Source organism: Carlito syrichta, unplaced genomic scaffold (assembly GCF_000164805.1).
Source record: "Carlito syrichta isolate Samal-C Ts95f unplaced genomic scaffold, Tarsius_syrichta-2.0.1 Scaffold301909, whole genome shotgun sequence".
Taxonomy (NCBI): Eukaryota; Metazoa; Chordata; class Mammalia; order Primates; family Tarsiidae; genus Carlito; species Carlito syrichta.
The window spans coordinates 67,652-81,921 of NW_007246005.1; the positions used below are offsets into that span (position 1 = coordinate 67,652).

At 40.6% G+C, this 14,270-nt stretch overlaps 1 protein-coding gene across 1 annotated transcript; it reads left to right on the forward strand.

Annotated features, from left to right (window-relative positions):
* The first annotated feature begins 2,393 nt into the window (after window positions 1–2,393).
* Window positions 2,394–9,677, forward strand: LOC103257953 (interferon-induced very large GTPase 1-like). Its single transcript, XM_008055661.1, has one exon. It carries the CDS (start codon window positions 2,394–2,396, stop codon window positions 9,675–9,677), a length of 7,284 nt encoding a protein of 2,427 aa, XP_008053852.1.
* Window positions 9,678–14,270: the final 4,593 nt, after the last annotated feature.

Sequence of the window (14,270 nt, forward strand, 5' to 3'; positions counted from 1 at the left end):
CTGTTTTTTTTTTGTTTGTTTTTTGTTTTTGAGTTGGAGTCTCACTCTGTCGCCCAGACTGGAGTGCAGTGGCCGCTCCCGGCCACCACAGCCTCGACCTGCTGGGCTCCGGCGATCCTTCCACCTCAGCCTTCCGAGTAGCCGGAATTACAGTCACGCGCTACCACACCCGGCTGATTTTTTTTTTGATTTATTGTAGAGATGAGATCTCACCAAGTTGCCCAGGCAGGTCTCGAACCCGTAGGCTCAGACAATCCACTCACCTCAGTGTCCCAAAGGCGCGGGATTAAGTGGGCTGTTTGCCAGGTCCCTCAGTTGTATATGCAGATAAGACTTCCTCTGTCCCAGGTAGTTTTCCTGAGCCTTGGGGACCTGCTTGCAATGAATCTCATCTTCTGCTGTCCCTTGCTGCCCATCTGTAAGTAATAAACCTGCTTTGTATAACACCTAACTCCAGTAATGAAGTGGGAAGACAGAGAGATTATGACACCGAGACTATTATAGGAAGTGGCATCTTTATTACACCGGCAGGCTCGAGGGCTAATACGTTCAAATTGAGCCCCACAGAACGGGAGAAGAGGGGTCTTATAACCTTATTTAGGTAAGGGAGGGGGTCGTGTTGAGTGATTACATATTTTCTTTGGAATCTTACAAGGTTGCACTCAGCAAAATCAGATTTTTCAGAGAACAAATGGTCTTCAGGAACTGCAGGGTTGTAAACCATCAACTTCAGAAGAGGGGTTTTGGATAAGTCTGTGAATTAGTTACTGTTTTGCATTTCCATGAGAGCCATCAGTGTCTAGCCATTTGGCCTTTTTCAAACAAAACCAGCCTGGCACCTGGTGGGTCTTTAAAGCTTGCAGCTTGGTTTTCAAAAGGAAATATCTTTAACTGCTACCAACCCCCCTTTCTGCTATAGGGTTAGTGGGAGACATTCTGTCATCCCAGGTGATTGCCATGGGGCCAACTGCTGATTTTGAAGCAGCTACTCATGTGTTTCTGTGTTCATTCACTCAATCATACAAGAAATATATTTGAGCATTTGCCACATTCTGCCACATGACAACAATGTGAGATCCCTGAGGTCAAGCCCCATCTGCAGCCCTGAACTGGGGCCACAATGACTACCTATACTAAGGAAACATCCTGAAGTTGTGGTGTTGAACTGGTTACATTGAATCTGATGTATAATGACGACAAAGGCAGAGGGAGCATTGACACAGCACAGATCCCCTCCAAAGAGTATTTCCCACTGATCATCACGTTGAGGGGTGGAGGGCGATAGGGAAAACATGGTAAATTGGATTTCCCCATGCACCACATGGCTCCTGCCAGTGCCTCTGTCTATATTTAGGGTATCCCTCTGCTCCTAACTGATGTGGGAGGGATGTGGAGGAGGGGGTGTGGGCTGTCTCTCCCTTGGCTGAGACTGCAGATGCTTATGTGAGGTGTGTAGGGAATAAAAGTTGTCATTGGGGCTGCCCTCAGGAGTTTCTGGGGCTGAGAATTGTTCATCCTCAGCATCCCCAGATGACTGTCTGATAGACCTTCAGTTTGGGTTTTCTGATCGAGCCTCAATGCCTTAGGTCTGCTCCTCCATATAGGTTTCTTTGCAGAAAGCTGCGATTGCATGATATCTTCAGACAACCAACTTGGTCCTCCCCTTTAGTAAGAGTAGTGAGAAGATAACAGTTATCTTTCTTCTGATCACAACACTTTCTGTCATGGCAATTTCATACATTGGCTTCAACTTTCATGAGAAATTAGAATCAGATATCTTTGCCTAGTAAACACCTCAAGTCTTTAACACATTTGTCTTTTAAATGTATCTAGCTTTCTTTGATGTGTTCCATTGCAAAGGTTTGTTTAAGTTGTTGAGTTTGTCATTAAAGTGTGTATTAAACTTTTAGAGACATTAAGGAAGACGAAATGCACAACATTGACTGCAAGATAGTGTTTATCCTGTTTAATGTTGCAGTAGTAGACTGTCTGGTAATAGAGAATAAATAGAGTCTCTCTCATATTGCTATAGTTGGAAAATTGAGACTGGGTAATATATGATAAACAGAAATGTATGACTCATAGTTGTAGAAGCAAGGAAGTCCAAGATTAAGGTGCTAGCATCTGGAAGGACTTGCTTGCTGTTTTATCATAATGTAGAAGGCAAGAAAGCAAAGATGACAAAGGGGGGCAAACTCAATCATTCATAACAGCAATATTCCCAGACACACAAAAAAGTGTTACATCAAGAAATATGTGTTGTAACAACAGGAGGAATCAGAAAGCCTTGGAGAACTTCTTTAGTAGTACACTCATCTTTTGGGCCATGTGGCTGGCACTTCCTAAGGTCAGAACACGGTCAGGCTAACAGAGTTTCTGTTTTTCACACAGCCATGGCTGCAGCAGAGAATACCCCTGAAAAGCCTATGCTCAGAGGCAAAAGGAGGCAATATCTGCAAGAAATGCTGACAGAAGTGGGACTGGATGTTGAGTACTGGTTGCCCAAGCTACAGGAGGACTTGGGTGTGACCTGTGCCCAGGCATTACAACACCTAGAAGGAAAAGACCTTCAGAAGTTGCAATCTCAGACGCAATATCCATGGGAGAAAAGAGCCCTGGAGAAGTTCCTTGAGCTGTCATGCTCACACAGTCTTTCAGAATTACAGGAGTTGCAAATGAAGAAGATGAAAAAAAGGCAGAAGTGGGCAGAACAAGCCCTGCAGGAGCTGAGGGACTTGCTATCAGAAGGGAAGCAGCAACAAGAAGGAACAGTGAGAAGAAAAGAAGCAGAACTGAGGAAAGCAATGGACATACCTGAAGAGTACTGGCCACCACCTGAAAAGCCCCTAATAGAAGTCATGGAAAATATACAGAGACAACTCAAAGAGATCGAAGGAACACTTTCTCACAGGCAAAACCTCCCAGATAAAGAACTGGTGAAAAGGGCATCAGGAGGGCTGGCCCTCCAGGGAACATATAAAGCCAGCCATCAAATGGGCCTTATTGAGAAGAGAGAGGAGCTACTCAATGTCCCTAAGGAGTTCTCACTCTTTGGCCCTGAGCACGGCACACGGATGGAAACAATGGAATTTACATCTTCTCAAGAAGAATCCATGTTCACCAAGATGATAGAGAAGCTGGGCTTTAGCGTCACTACCTCAGCCAAGGGTGGGGGTTGGGGATTTAGTCTAGAAGCTGGTATGGATCACATAAAGCATTCAGAATCCAGAGAAACTCAACGATCACGTTCTGAGCACTCTTATTTCTGTTCAACCAAATTTAGCTATGTCCCCTTGGCCTCCTGCCACTTTTCCACAGATCAGCTACAACTCTCTGAGGCTGCTCTCCAGGAATTGAAACACATTGAGGACCGTATGGATCAGACAGAAAGCCCAGACAGATTCTCCTCGTTGAGGTACATGGCTGAAAAATTCTTCCACAGGTTTGGCTCTCATGCTAACAAAGGCCCTCTGCACCTTGGAGGAATCTACTGGTGGAAGGCTACCTCACAGGGTTTTCGAACTGAGCAGCTGGCAGAAGTAAAACAGCAGTCAGCAGAGGCCCTAGATATTTTCATAAAGGGCAGCTACTGTGGCTTTGCAGTGAAAGCTGCTGCCGGTATGAATGTGTCAGACTCTCATTCAAATGCAAACTTGCAGGAAAAAAATTTCCAGAATCTCCAAACCAAAGTCCAATTATCTGTGGCCCAAACAGGTGGCCCCCCAGAAGCAGAAGGTCTTGTCCAGTGGAAAGCTGGCTTAGTTGCCAGCAATCAAACTTGGTGTGTCATTGACCGAGAACTTCAGTTGGTACCCATTTGGGAAATCATCCTCTCCAACCATAGAAGCGATTTTAAAGATTCTCTTCAGCTGGCTAACTGCATGAAAGACAGCTACACTGCTCTCACTAGACTCAGTGGCCAGATTCCAAATGAAGAGCAATTACTGAGTGCCATGAAGGAGGCCAGAATTTTCCTAGAGGATGTGAAATCCTGGGAGATATCTGACCCAGAAGAGCAGTTGAAGAAACTGATAAACTTCATGCAAATATTGATTCAAAAAACAAAAAACTATGATACTTGGATAAACATATGCCTCAATGACTGGAATCTGAAGAATTTTCTAGTAAATACTGTCAACTTTTGCAAAAACTCTTCCATTTACCAAACTAAACTTATTAAATCTCAATTATACAGACTTCTGTATCCTCATATCTACAGAGTGAAAAACTTTCCTCAGGCTCAGTCCATCATGCAGTGGATCTGCCAGGCAGAGTCAGAGGAAAGGCAAGTCAACATTTCTCAATTCTCTGAATTAATTAAAATCTTAAAAGAAACCCAGAATGACCTCATGGAAGTAAAGGTCAAATCTGAGTCCCCAGAAACCGTGGAGGAAGCTCAAAGAAAAGCCACTTACAAGGTCAGCTTGGCTCTCAGCAACTTCTTGAATTACCTCGGAGAAACAGAGCAGCCAGACACACAGCTCTTGCTACTTTCCATTGCAGCTGGTGCAGGATATCATTCAGAAAACAATACTTTTCAGTATCTCTTAGGGTGTGATGAGTTTAACTTTCTATTGGATAAAATGCAAACTGCCCAAAATAAATACCAGGAGCTCAAAAATATTTGCACCTACAGAGCTCAGGCTTTCCCGGTACTCACAGGTTTGACAGCCACAGTTGGAGTCACAGCTATTTCTAAAGAAGAGAAAACACAACGCATGGCATTAATGAGACATCACATGGGACAATCAATGTCTAAAGAAGTTGCACATGTGCCCCCCAATTTTGGAGGAGATCATGTTTCGGAAAACCTAGAGAAAAATTTGAAACTGTGCATTGCTGGGGATTATGAAGCCATTTCTCCTTCTCCAGTGGACAAGATGAAAACCCAATTAGAAAGTCTCTTCCATAGAAAGAAACTGTCCTATGAACCATGTGATAATGAAAATAAGTGGGAAGTAATCGAAAATAGAGCCTTCTTAGACTTACTCCAGCGTCTAGGCCTAGAACACTACTACCAAAACAGGCTGAGCAGAGTTAACTTCCATCTGATCTACAAGACATCAGTGTACAAGACCCACCCCAGCTCTGAACGGGAACTTCCCTTCTATTTCCTGCAAAAGCTACTGATGATGGATTATGGGCTGAGACACTTGGTGTTTACAGGGAACGAAAACACAGAACACCAAGTCTATGTATGTGCCTCAAATCAGGAAGATGAGGATTTTGATCCATTCAAAGACGCTTTGGAAGACAGTGATAATCCCACTAAACCTCCAGGCACTAAGTTTAGGCCGCACATTCACCCAATGGATATTCAGATGGCAATTTTTCACTGTGCAGACAATATTGCCCGACAATATATTTTGACTAAACTTTCCATTTGTCAGTTTGCCCTTCCCCTATTGGTGCCTAATCCCTGCACTTCTCAAATTGAATTCTCTCTCTGGTCTCTCCGTCAAATTAGGAGAAGTTGGCAGCAAAAAAGGAAATCATTACAAGGGAAGAACACTTATAAAAACCAGCAGATGTGTCAAGTCCCTACCTCCACTGTGTCCTTCATAAGAGTTGGAAATGGTCTCTCTGCCTCCAAATCTCAGATCATGAACTGTCTTCTCAGTAACCGTAAGCATGATGTGTTTTTTCACCGACACTGCATAGGAAGCAGCAGAGACTGTCTCTTGATGGAAGGTGTGGTGGAAATCTACTGGCTTTGTCCTGGAGGGGAAGATGAGGACAGATTTGACAACTGTGTGACCTTTCTCAATCTTCATGGAGATGCAAAGGAACATGAGCAACAACTCACCTTCCTAAAGGAGGTTTCTTCTCTCATTGTGGTCCTCATGTCAGCTTCTGATGACAACACAGAAAACCAAAAAATAGTCCGTGACCTGTGCAAATCATCAAGACCTTTGGTCTGTTTGCTTGATGACAAAGAAAAAGCCATAACCAACAATTCCAGTCAAAAGGTAAAAATTGGCATCAGAAATAGAAATGAGGCTGAATTAACAAAGGAGCTCACAAGTACAATCAGACATTTGCTAGAGCCCTCCTTCACTGCTTTCAGCTTAGAGGACTGTTCCCAGATTGCTCACAAGCAAGGATTTCTTATTGATGAAGACCAGAGAGATTGCAAGGAAGCCAAAGAAAAGGCACAGAGTTTAATGGACCTCCTGGGAAGCATGAAGCTATCTCAGATTAAGGAAAACTTACTACCCCTCCAGGGACAACTGTGGCACTGCTGGTGTAAGAAGGACAAAGAACTCTATCATCTGAAAGAAAAGGGGAATCGGAGCATTGAACAACACAAGAGTAAGATTGAGGCAGATAAACAAAGAATACGGCAACAGCAGTTGACCAGAGCCTTTTCTCACAGTGATTTAATGAAATCTGTCCTTCAAACTCTCCAAGAACATTCGGAAACTCACCTCAAACTCTACTTCTTGCAGTGGCTGAGTATGTTTTTGGACAACCTCACTGCAGGACACTTGGAAAAACTGCATGAGAAGCAAAGATATTTGTGGTCACTGATACAAACAGAAAAGCAAAAGGCACCCAAGAGCACCTTCCTGAAAAGCTGGCAAAATGAGATAGAAGTCATCTCCACAGAGATTAGTGACTGTACTTTGGGAACTGAACAACTCCTCAGAGAAATTGGCCAGATTTATGAAGCTCTGGAAGAGTTGTCCTCCAGAAATGATATCCCTTGTCAGTCCCTTCCCCAAATGGCTGCAGACCTGATGATATCTGGTGTTCCCATTGAGCTAATGGATGGGGATGCTTCATATGTGCCCTTGAAGTGGGTGGCAGCTATTTTTGACAAGGTCTCTGAGAAACTTGGAGACAAACGTGTGTTTGTTCTCTCTATCCTTGGCCTGCAGAGCTCAGGGAAGTCCACCCTGCTGAATGCCCTTTTTGGGCTGCAGTTTACTGTTAGCGCAGGCAGGTGTACCCGAGGGGCCTACATGCAGCTCCTAAAGGTGGAAGCGGCATTCATAAAGGAACTTGGCTTTGACTTTGTGCTTGTTGTGGACACAGAAGGACTTCGGGCCCCAGAACACAGCAACAAATCCCAGAATCGGGACAATGAGTTGGCCACCTTCGTCATTGGACTTGCAAACTTGACTCTGATCAATATTTTTGGGGAGAATCCATCAGAGATGCAAGATATCCTACAAATAGTTGTCCAAGCCTTTCTGAGAATGAAACAAGTAAAAATCTTTCCAAGTTGTCTCTTTGTCCATCAGAATGTGGGGGAAGTTACAGCTAAAGACCAAACAATGGAAGGACGAAGGCAGCTAGAGCAAAGACTAGATGAAATGACAGCAATAGCTGCTGAACAAGAACAGTGCTCAGATGTAGCCTGCTTCAGTGATGTCATTAAGTTTGATGCCAGTACTCACATCTACTACTTTGCTCACCTCTGGGATGGCAATCCTCCAATGGCCCCTCCTAATCCCCGCTACAGCCACAATGTCCAGGAACTGAGAAATAGAATTCTTACGACAGCTGAACAGGAATCCAGGGGAAGCATCATGAAGATATCAGATGTAAAATTCCGAATTCAAGATCTGTGGAGAGGCCTTGTAAATGAAAACTTTATTTTCAGTTTCAGGAACACTCAAGAAGTCATGGCCATGAGCAAACTGGAAACCATGTATAACCACTGGACTTGGGAGCTAAGGAGTTACATTCTGAGCTTGCAGAATGAGCTGAGTAACCAGATTCAGAATGGAAAAGTGCAGACGCTCAATATAAGCACACTTGAGGCTCCAGTGACAGAAAAATACAAAACCATCAAGCAGGAACTTGAAAAATATTTCAATGAAGGCCCAGATAGTGAAATACTGGTTCAATGGAAAGCACGTTTTGAAAATAAGCTAATAATCCTTAAAGAGGCACTTATCTCAGACAGCAAAAAAAAAGCCGAGGAACTCATTAGTTTCAAAAAAGGTCAGGAAAGTCTGGATAAGAAGAAGACAGGTTATGAAATTGAATTGTTGGAAAGGAGCCGAAAGTTGGCTTTAAGAATAAAGAGTAAGGAATTGAGTGAGGAAGAGTTACATGAGAAATTCGATCAACTTTGGAAAAACTGGGTCCATGATGTGTCCTCAACTCTCCCTGAAGTCAAAGAGCCTGACATTGATTTGGATTCTGAAAGCGTACTTTGGGAGCATTTCCAAAAGGAGACAAACATCGTGGCTATACTGATGAAAACTTTGAAGTCCAGAGAGGTCTTCAAAATTAATTATGATGACCATGTCAAAATAAATAAGAAATTTTATGATATTACAAAAAAATTACAGATCTGTGATAAAGATTGCATTAAAATGACCACTGCTACCATTTTTTCGAGATTTTATGAAATTATTCATGACATTTGCAATCAAAAACATGATTACAATCAAAGCTATTTCTATGAAATCCTGAAAACAATAGAAGAGGAAGTGAAATCTGCATCTACTGAGAAAAAATACATATTTACAAGTAAATATATCATTGACTTATCTGTGTGTTTATTCCGAAAAGCATCAGAGCATTTTAAGAAAATGCACAGAGCATTTAAGAAAGCAAATGATCCTGTAAATTATTTAGAAAACAAGAAAGATGATTTCTTCATGAGTTTTAAGATCTCCTGCCAAGGAGCAACTTCCATCAAAACATTTGTTGATTTCCTTTGGCAGAAGCTTACTCCTGCTGTCTCCACCACCATATGGGAAGAAATGACTATTAAAATTGCTGGGGACATGAGAGCTACCTGCCCTGCATTCAATGGAAACAGGGCTAACCTGGAGAAACACATTCTCATCTCTCTGGCAGAAGAAGAAAACTTTGATAACTACTGGGAATACCTTCATAATCCAAAATCATTTTTTAGGAGCTACATAGAAATACATATTAAAAGATACTTCTCAGATGAAGGTGGTGACAAAATGAAGACTTTTTTAAAAATTAGTTTAGAGGACATCAAGAATGCCATCCTCTCTGCCATTCATGAATCAACATCAAAAGCTAAAAGCAACACTGCCTCTGGATGGTTGGATTTATTCTGTGACCACCTGGGTAGCAACATGATTTTTCCTCGAAAAGACTTAATAAGCATTGAACACCAGGATATAAAGGATATTGAGTTTGTCAAAGAAGCTATGTGCGCAGCTTTGGATCCTGCAATGAAGAGAGTAGAACAGAATTATTCAAGTATGCCTCTAGAAGAAATGGTTCCTAAAATTGAAAAAATTATCTCTCAACATCTCTGTGGCTGCTGGAAACAATGTCCCTGGTGTAAAGCAGTTTGTACAAACACAATTCCAAATCATGAAGGAGACCACAGTGCTCCCTTTCACCGTCCTTATGCTGTCAGTGGATGGAGATGGCACAAAACAGAAAGTCTGGTCATTGATTTCTGCACTAGTCTGGTAGCAAGTAATGGTTCATTTCGTTTGCATGATGATAGAACAATCCCATATAAGACCTATCGACAGGCAGGTGGTGATTTTGCCACATGGAGCGTTACCCCAGATTCTTCCACCCAGCCATATTGGAAATGGTTTGTCTCTAACTTCAGATCAAAGCTAGAAGAAAAATATGAGAAAAAGTTTACAGACCTGGGTAAAATCCCTGATGCATGGGTCAAATACACAAAGCAGGATGTGCTTGATGACTTGAAAAACCAATAACACTCAATGATCAGAAAGAGCCCCAATGTCTGAACAAAAGTGTCACTGTACTTCAACAATCCCAAAACAGCATCTTATAATTAGAACCTTTATTGTTTTCATTTTTAAATAAAATATGTAAAAATAAATTAACTAATGCTTCAAGACTTGAAAATTTGCAGTAAAAATAATTTTATTTCTCCCTATTCACATCCTTTGGGCCTAAACACTTATTACTAAAATAGAATAAATACAAAATACAATTTAAAAATCACATACTTCTTACTTTAAACTATTATTCTAGACATTAATTTTTATTTTAAAATACATAATGTCTCAGGGACAATCATTTTAGCAAAGTAAAATTAAAATTATTTCAGATTGACTCAAATTTCTATAGAATACCTGTATTATATTTCAATAATATACATGTCTTTACTGTAAACTACAAATTGACCTTTTAATTTTTAAGTTGATGTTTTTAACCCTCTGAAGTTTTGAGGAAAGTTATTAATCCTTAAGTGTAATCCTGTTGTGGAAAGTTCATGATTCCCAAGCATAGCAATATTTAGGCACATTCTGTTTTGGAAAAGACTAAACCAGAGATTTGACCAAACTAGAGTCTCCATCAATTCAGGAAACTTTATCAGGCAAATATGGGATATAAATCAGACATCATTTTTCCCCTTTTTAACCATTGTCCTTTTCTCCCTAGAATTTGGCAGTTCTTTGCATGCTAAGAAAAAAAAATGCTTCACAAAGCTTACGTATTCAAAGCCCAATATTATGTACAAGGCTGAGAATAATTATTTCCTGGAATAAAATTTGGTCAGGTAAAAAGTACCATTTTAATCAAGTCTGTGCACTTGATTAAAGATCTAATTTAACGAAGTAATTCATGATTCAAAGAATGATTCCTTAAAAAAAATTTTCAAAAGGTATGTAGTTTTAAAAAATATTCTAATATACTTAATTGGCTTTTAGCATTTCAATAAGAAATGTATTTATATTTTAAAAAATCAAATTCTTCTCTCCAAACCGGACACACTTGTGGCTCTTCACACCATTTGAGCCATAAGGTCATGATCAGAATAAAATTGAAGTCCACTCTGAATCCAACCAAGAGCCTGAGAGGGAAAGAAAATCACCCTTCTGCAGACTTACACTTAATTCTAGGTTCTCAAAGCTGATAATCTACAGAAATCTTGATGCAAAGCAGAATATTTCTTCATGGTGGACATAAAGGCGCCATTGGCTTCCATTTACAGGTGCACTCTCTAGCCTTCATAGCCAATGAAATTGACTGTCCAGAGAACCACAACAAAATTAAGGAGGGACCCATAGGGTGGAGCAGGAGTATGAAAAATACCAAACAGTCTGGGTGCAGTGGCTCAGCCTATAATCCTAGCACTTTGAGAGGCCGAGGCGAGAGGATTGCCTGAGCCCAGGGATTTGAGAGCAGTCGGGCAACTTGGTGAGACCTCATCTCTATAACAAATCACACACAAAAAAACTAGCCAGGCATGATAGCATGTGTCTGTAGTTCCAGCTACTTAGAGCTGAGGCAGAAGGAACACCTAAGTCCAGCAAGTCGAGGCTACAGTGGCCGTGAGCATGCCACTGTACTCCAGCCTGGACAACAAGAGTGAGACTCCAACTCAAAAAAAGAAAAAGAAAAGGAAAAATACCAAACAGCAGATAAGAAATGCTGATTCTGGTCACAGGTTGCAGAAAACAGGTTGGAGTTCAGGACAGCTAGAACCAGTTTGAATGAAGGTGACATCAAATGTGCCCACTGCCTGACTGTGTCCTAAATTATGTGTTCATTGTAATATATTATAGTAAGTGACACATTTATTGGTCCCATGATAGCTCCAGTGGTGAACAAAAATGGACAAAAAAAGTAGCAGATATGCAACTCCAGGAAATTCCCATCCATTTCTCAGAAACCCTCGTATCACTCCACCGCTTAATATGGATGTTCCACCACTTAATTAAGAAAAAGAGCTTGGGCCCCCCTCCTACCTTGGGGAAGTGAATCTCCTTTCTCTTCTCTCTCTTCTTTTACTTTCTAAATAAATTGCTTGAAAATTAAAAAAAAAGAAAAAGAAAGAAAAGAAAAACTGAAAGCCATTAAGCATGACTCGCTCTGGAGTATTTCCACACTCCTCTTTCTTAAGTGTGTACTTTCAGTTTGAATAAACCTTTCTGCTTCTGCTTCACTGCAGTTCGTCTTTGAATTATTTCTCCAGATGGTGTCAAAAACCTAACAAGGTAGAGGGTCTCTTGTGTCTTTAATGACCTTCCTGGGTCTTTGTCCAGTGTCAAAATAACTTGGATCTTCAGTGATGAGAGACAGGAATGCTGATCTTATCTCTTTTGTCCCCCTTTAAGGACTTTAAGCATATTCTCAGTTTCAGGTCAACATCTCCGGAAGATGTTTTGAAAAACAAAAAATTACAAAGGAATTTACAGTGTGGTTTTTCTTTTGTTCTCTGGAAAATAAATTTAATGAGAGTTGGAAGGACCTCCTGAAATAATAAAATTGAAGTAATGATGGAACCAGAACCCCTGTACTGCATGGTGTCTGTCTATCACATCTCTGCATATTTTAATCACACATGTATATACATGTGTCAACATCTCACTCCCTATATTCCATAAATGTATATAACTATTATGTGTCATTAAAAAATTAAACCCTTTAACTAAGAAGTATCATATTTTATATATTAGCTTTGATTTTTAAATCAAAATTATTGCTAGAATTTTTTTCTAAAATCTTTGATAAATTCCTCATGCATTCAAGCACTGTGATTATTAAATGAGATTCAGAGGCTGTTCTCAAGAGATTGTAACTGAGTATCTCAGCCTTAAAATGGATTATAAAGTTTTGTTTCTCTCTCTTAATCTTACACCTTGGAACATATTTTAGAAACTTATTTTTTCTCTTTATCTACCAGACACTCTTTGGTACCACACACACTTATCTGATCTTATGCTTGCTTAGAAATCCAAGGGGCTGATCATAAAACAGCCTGACTGCAGGACCTTTTCACTTTGGGGGAGTCAGGAAAAGGTTGATCCATAACCTGACTGCAGCTAGATTACACCAACCAGACCTTCGAGAGGACTACCATCCAAGATAAGCCATGAAGACACAGTCTGTGCCATGCCTGCATATTTTCCATAACAAGTGTCCCTTTTTAAGTCCTTGCAACACTCAACCTAAAAATTTAAAGTGGCTTAAGTCATAACCTTGGCAATTTTCCCACCAGACAGCTTTGGGGATAAAATTGCCTTTCTTTCACTACATCTCATGATTGGTTGTAGCAGAGCACAAGCAACAAGCAGCCATGATTGTGTTGGCTACAAGATGAAGAAAAACTAGAAAGAAGTAAATTGGAATAAAGAAATAATGACTATGTGTAGATGGGTATTTCTGTGATAGAATGGAGAGAGTAATGTTGCTATCAAGGAAGGATCAGGTTCAGGGAATTATATTGTCAATTTTGGGGTCATCAGTGGGGTTAGAGAATTCAGGAAGAGTGGAGTAGAGGTAATGGAGACAGTAGGGATTATCAAGAAAGCAAGACACTGAATTCAGGTGTAGTCCACAGGATTAGAGGTGGCCAGACTTATCAGTTTGGTAGGGATAGGGTTCCCATTATCAGTGGAAGGGGTCTCTCAGAGGCGTTGAAATAGGAAACATAGAAACAGGGGTATTAGATATCATCACATCAGTACATTTAGGGACAATCCAGCCAGTTAAGGCAGAGTTCTCAAGTACAGCAGAAAATAAAGAACCACAAGGCCTGTAAGGATAGGACTAGGACTAGGAGAGTGATGGATTCTAGGACAACATCTAATCACATGAATAAGATGGGAGTTACTCACTTATACGTGGAATCTAAAAATTTTAAATCACAGAAGTAAAGAGTAGAATGCTCATTAACAGAAGCTGGAGTAGGAGGTTGGGGAAAAGGATAAATGTGGTTAGAGTACAAAGGGAGAGAGGAAGGTAATTCAAGATGAAGAAGCAAGTATAAGTCAGGTGTTGAGAATTAGGGAATGCCAGGTTGCAGTAGTTTAGAGCACAAACTTGGAACTCAAATTGCTTAGTTGTGCATATGGTTTCCACTATTTACTAGCTATGTGACTGACCTCGGATGAGTAAGTGAACTTGTCCTCTTCATTTCCTTCATCTGTAAAATGTGTCACCTCAAAGACGTATAACTCGAAATATGTGTGTGATACATTGTACATGTTACAATAATGTTAGGTAGTACCAATACAGCAGCTGCAGTAGCAACAAAAACAGCACAAGGCATGTGAATATAATTAATTATAGTAGTTATTACCATTATTAGTATTGCTATTATACTGAAATGGAGTTAGTATATACAACATTCTCAATCATAATTTCCTATTTCCCAATAGATAGGTCTCTGTAAACCTAACTCTAAAGGCCAAGGTCGCTGGGAAGTCAAAGAAAGAGGCTGACAGATCCAGCTTCTCGGAAAGAAACAGTTAACAAGAATTCACAAACAGAAACCATGCCTGTATCTCAGATGGCAGTGAGACAAGATCACGGATCCTCAAGTCATTAGCCCT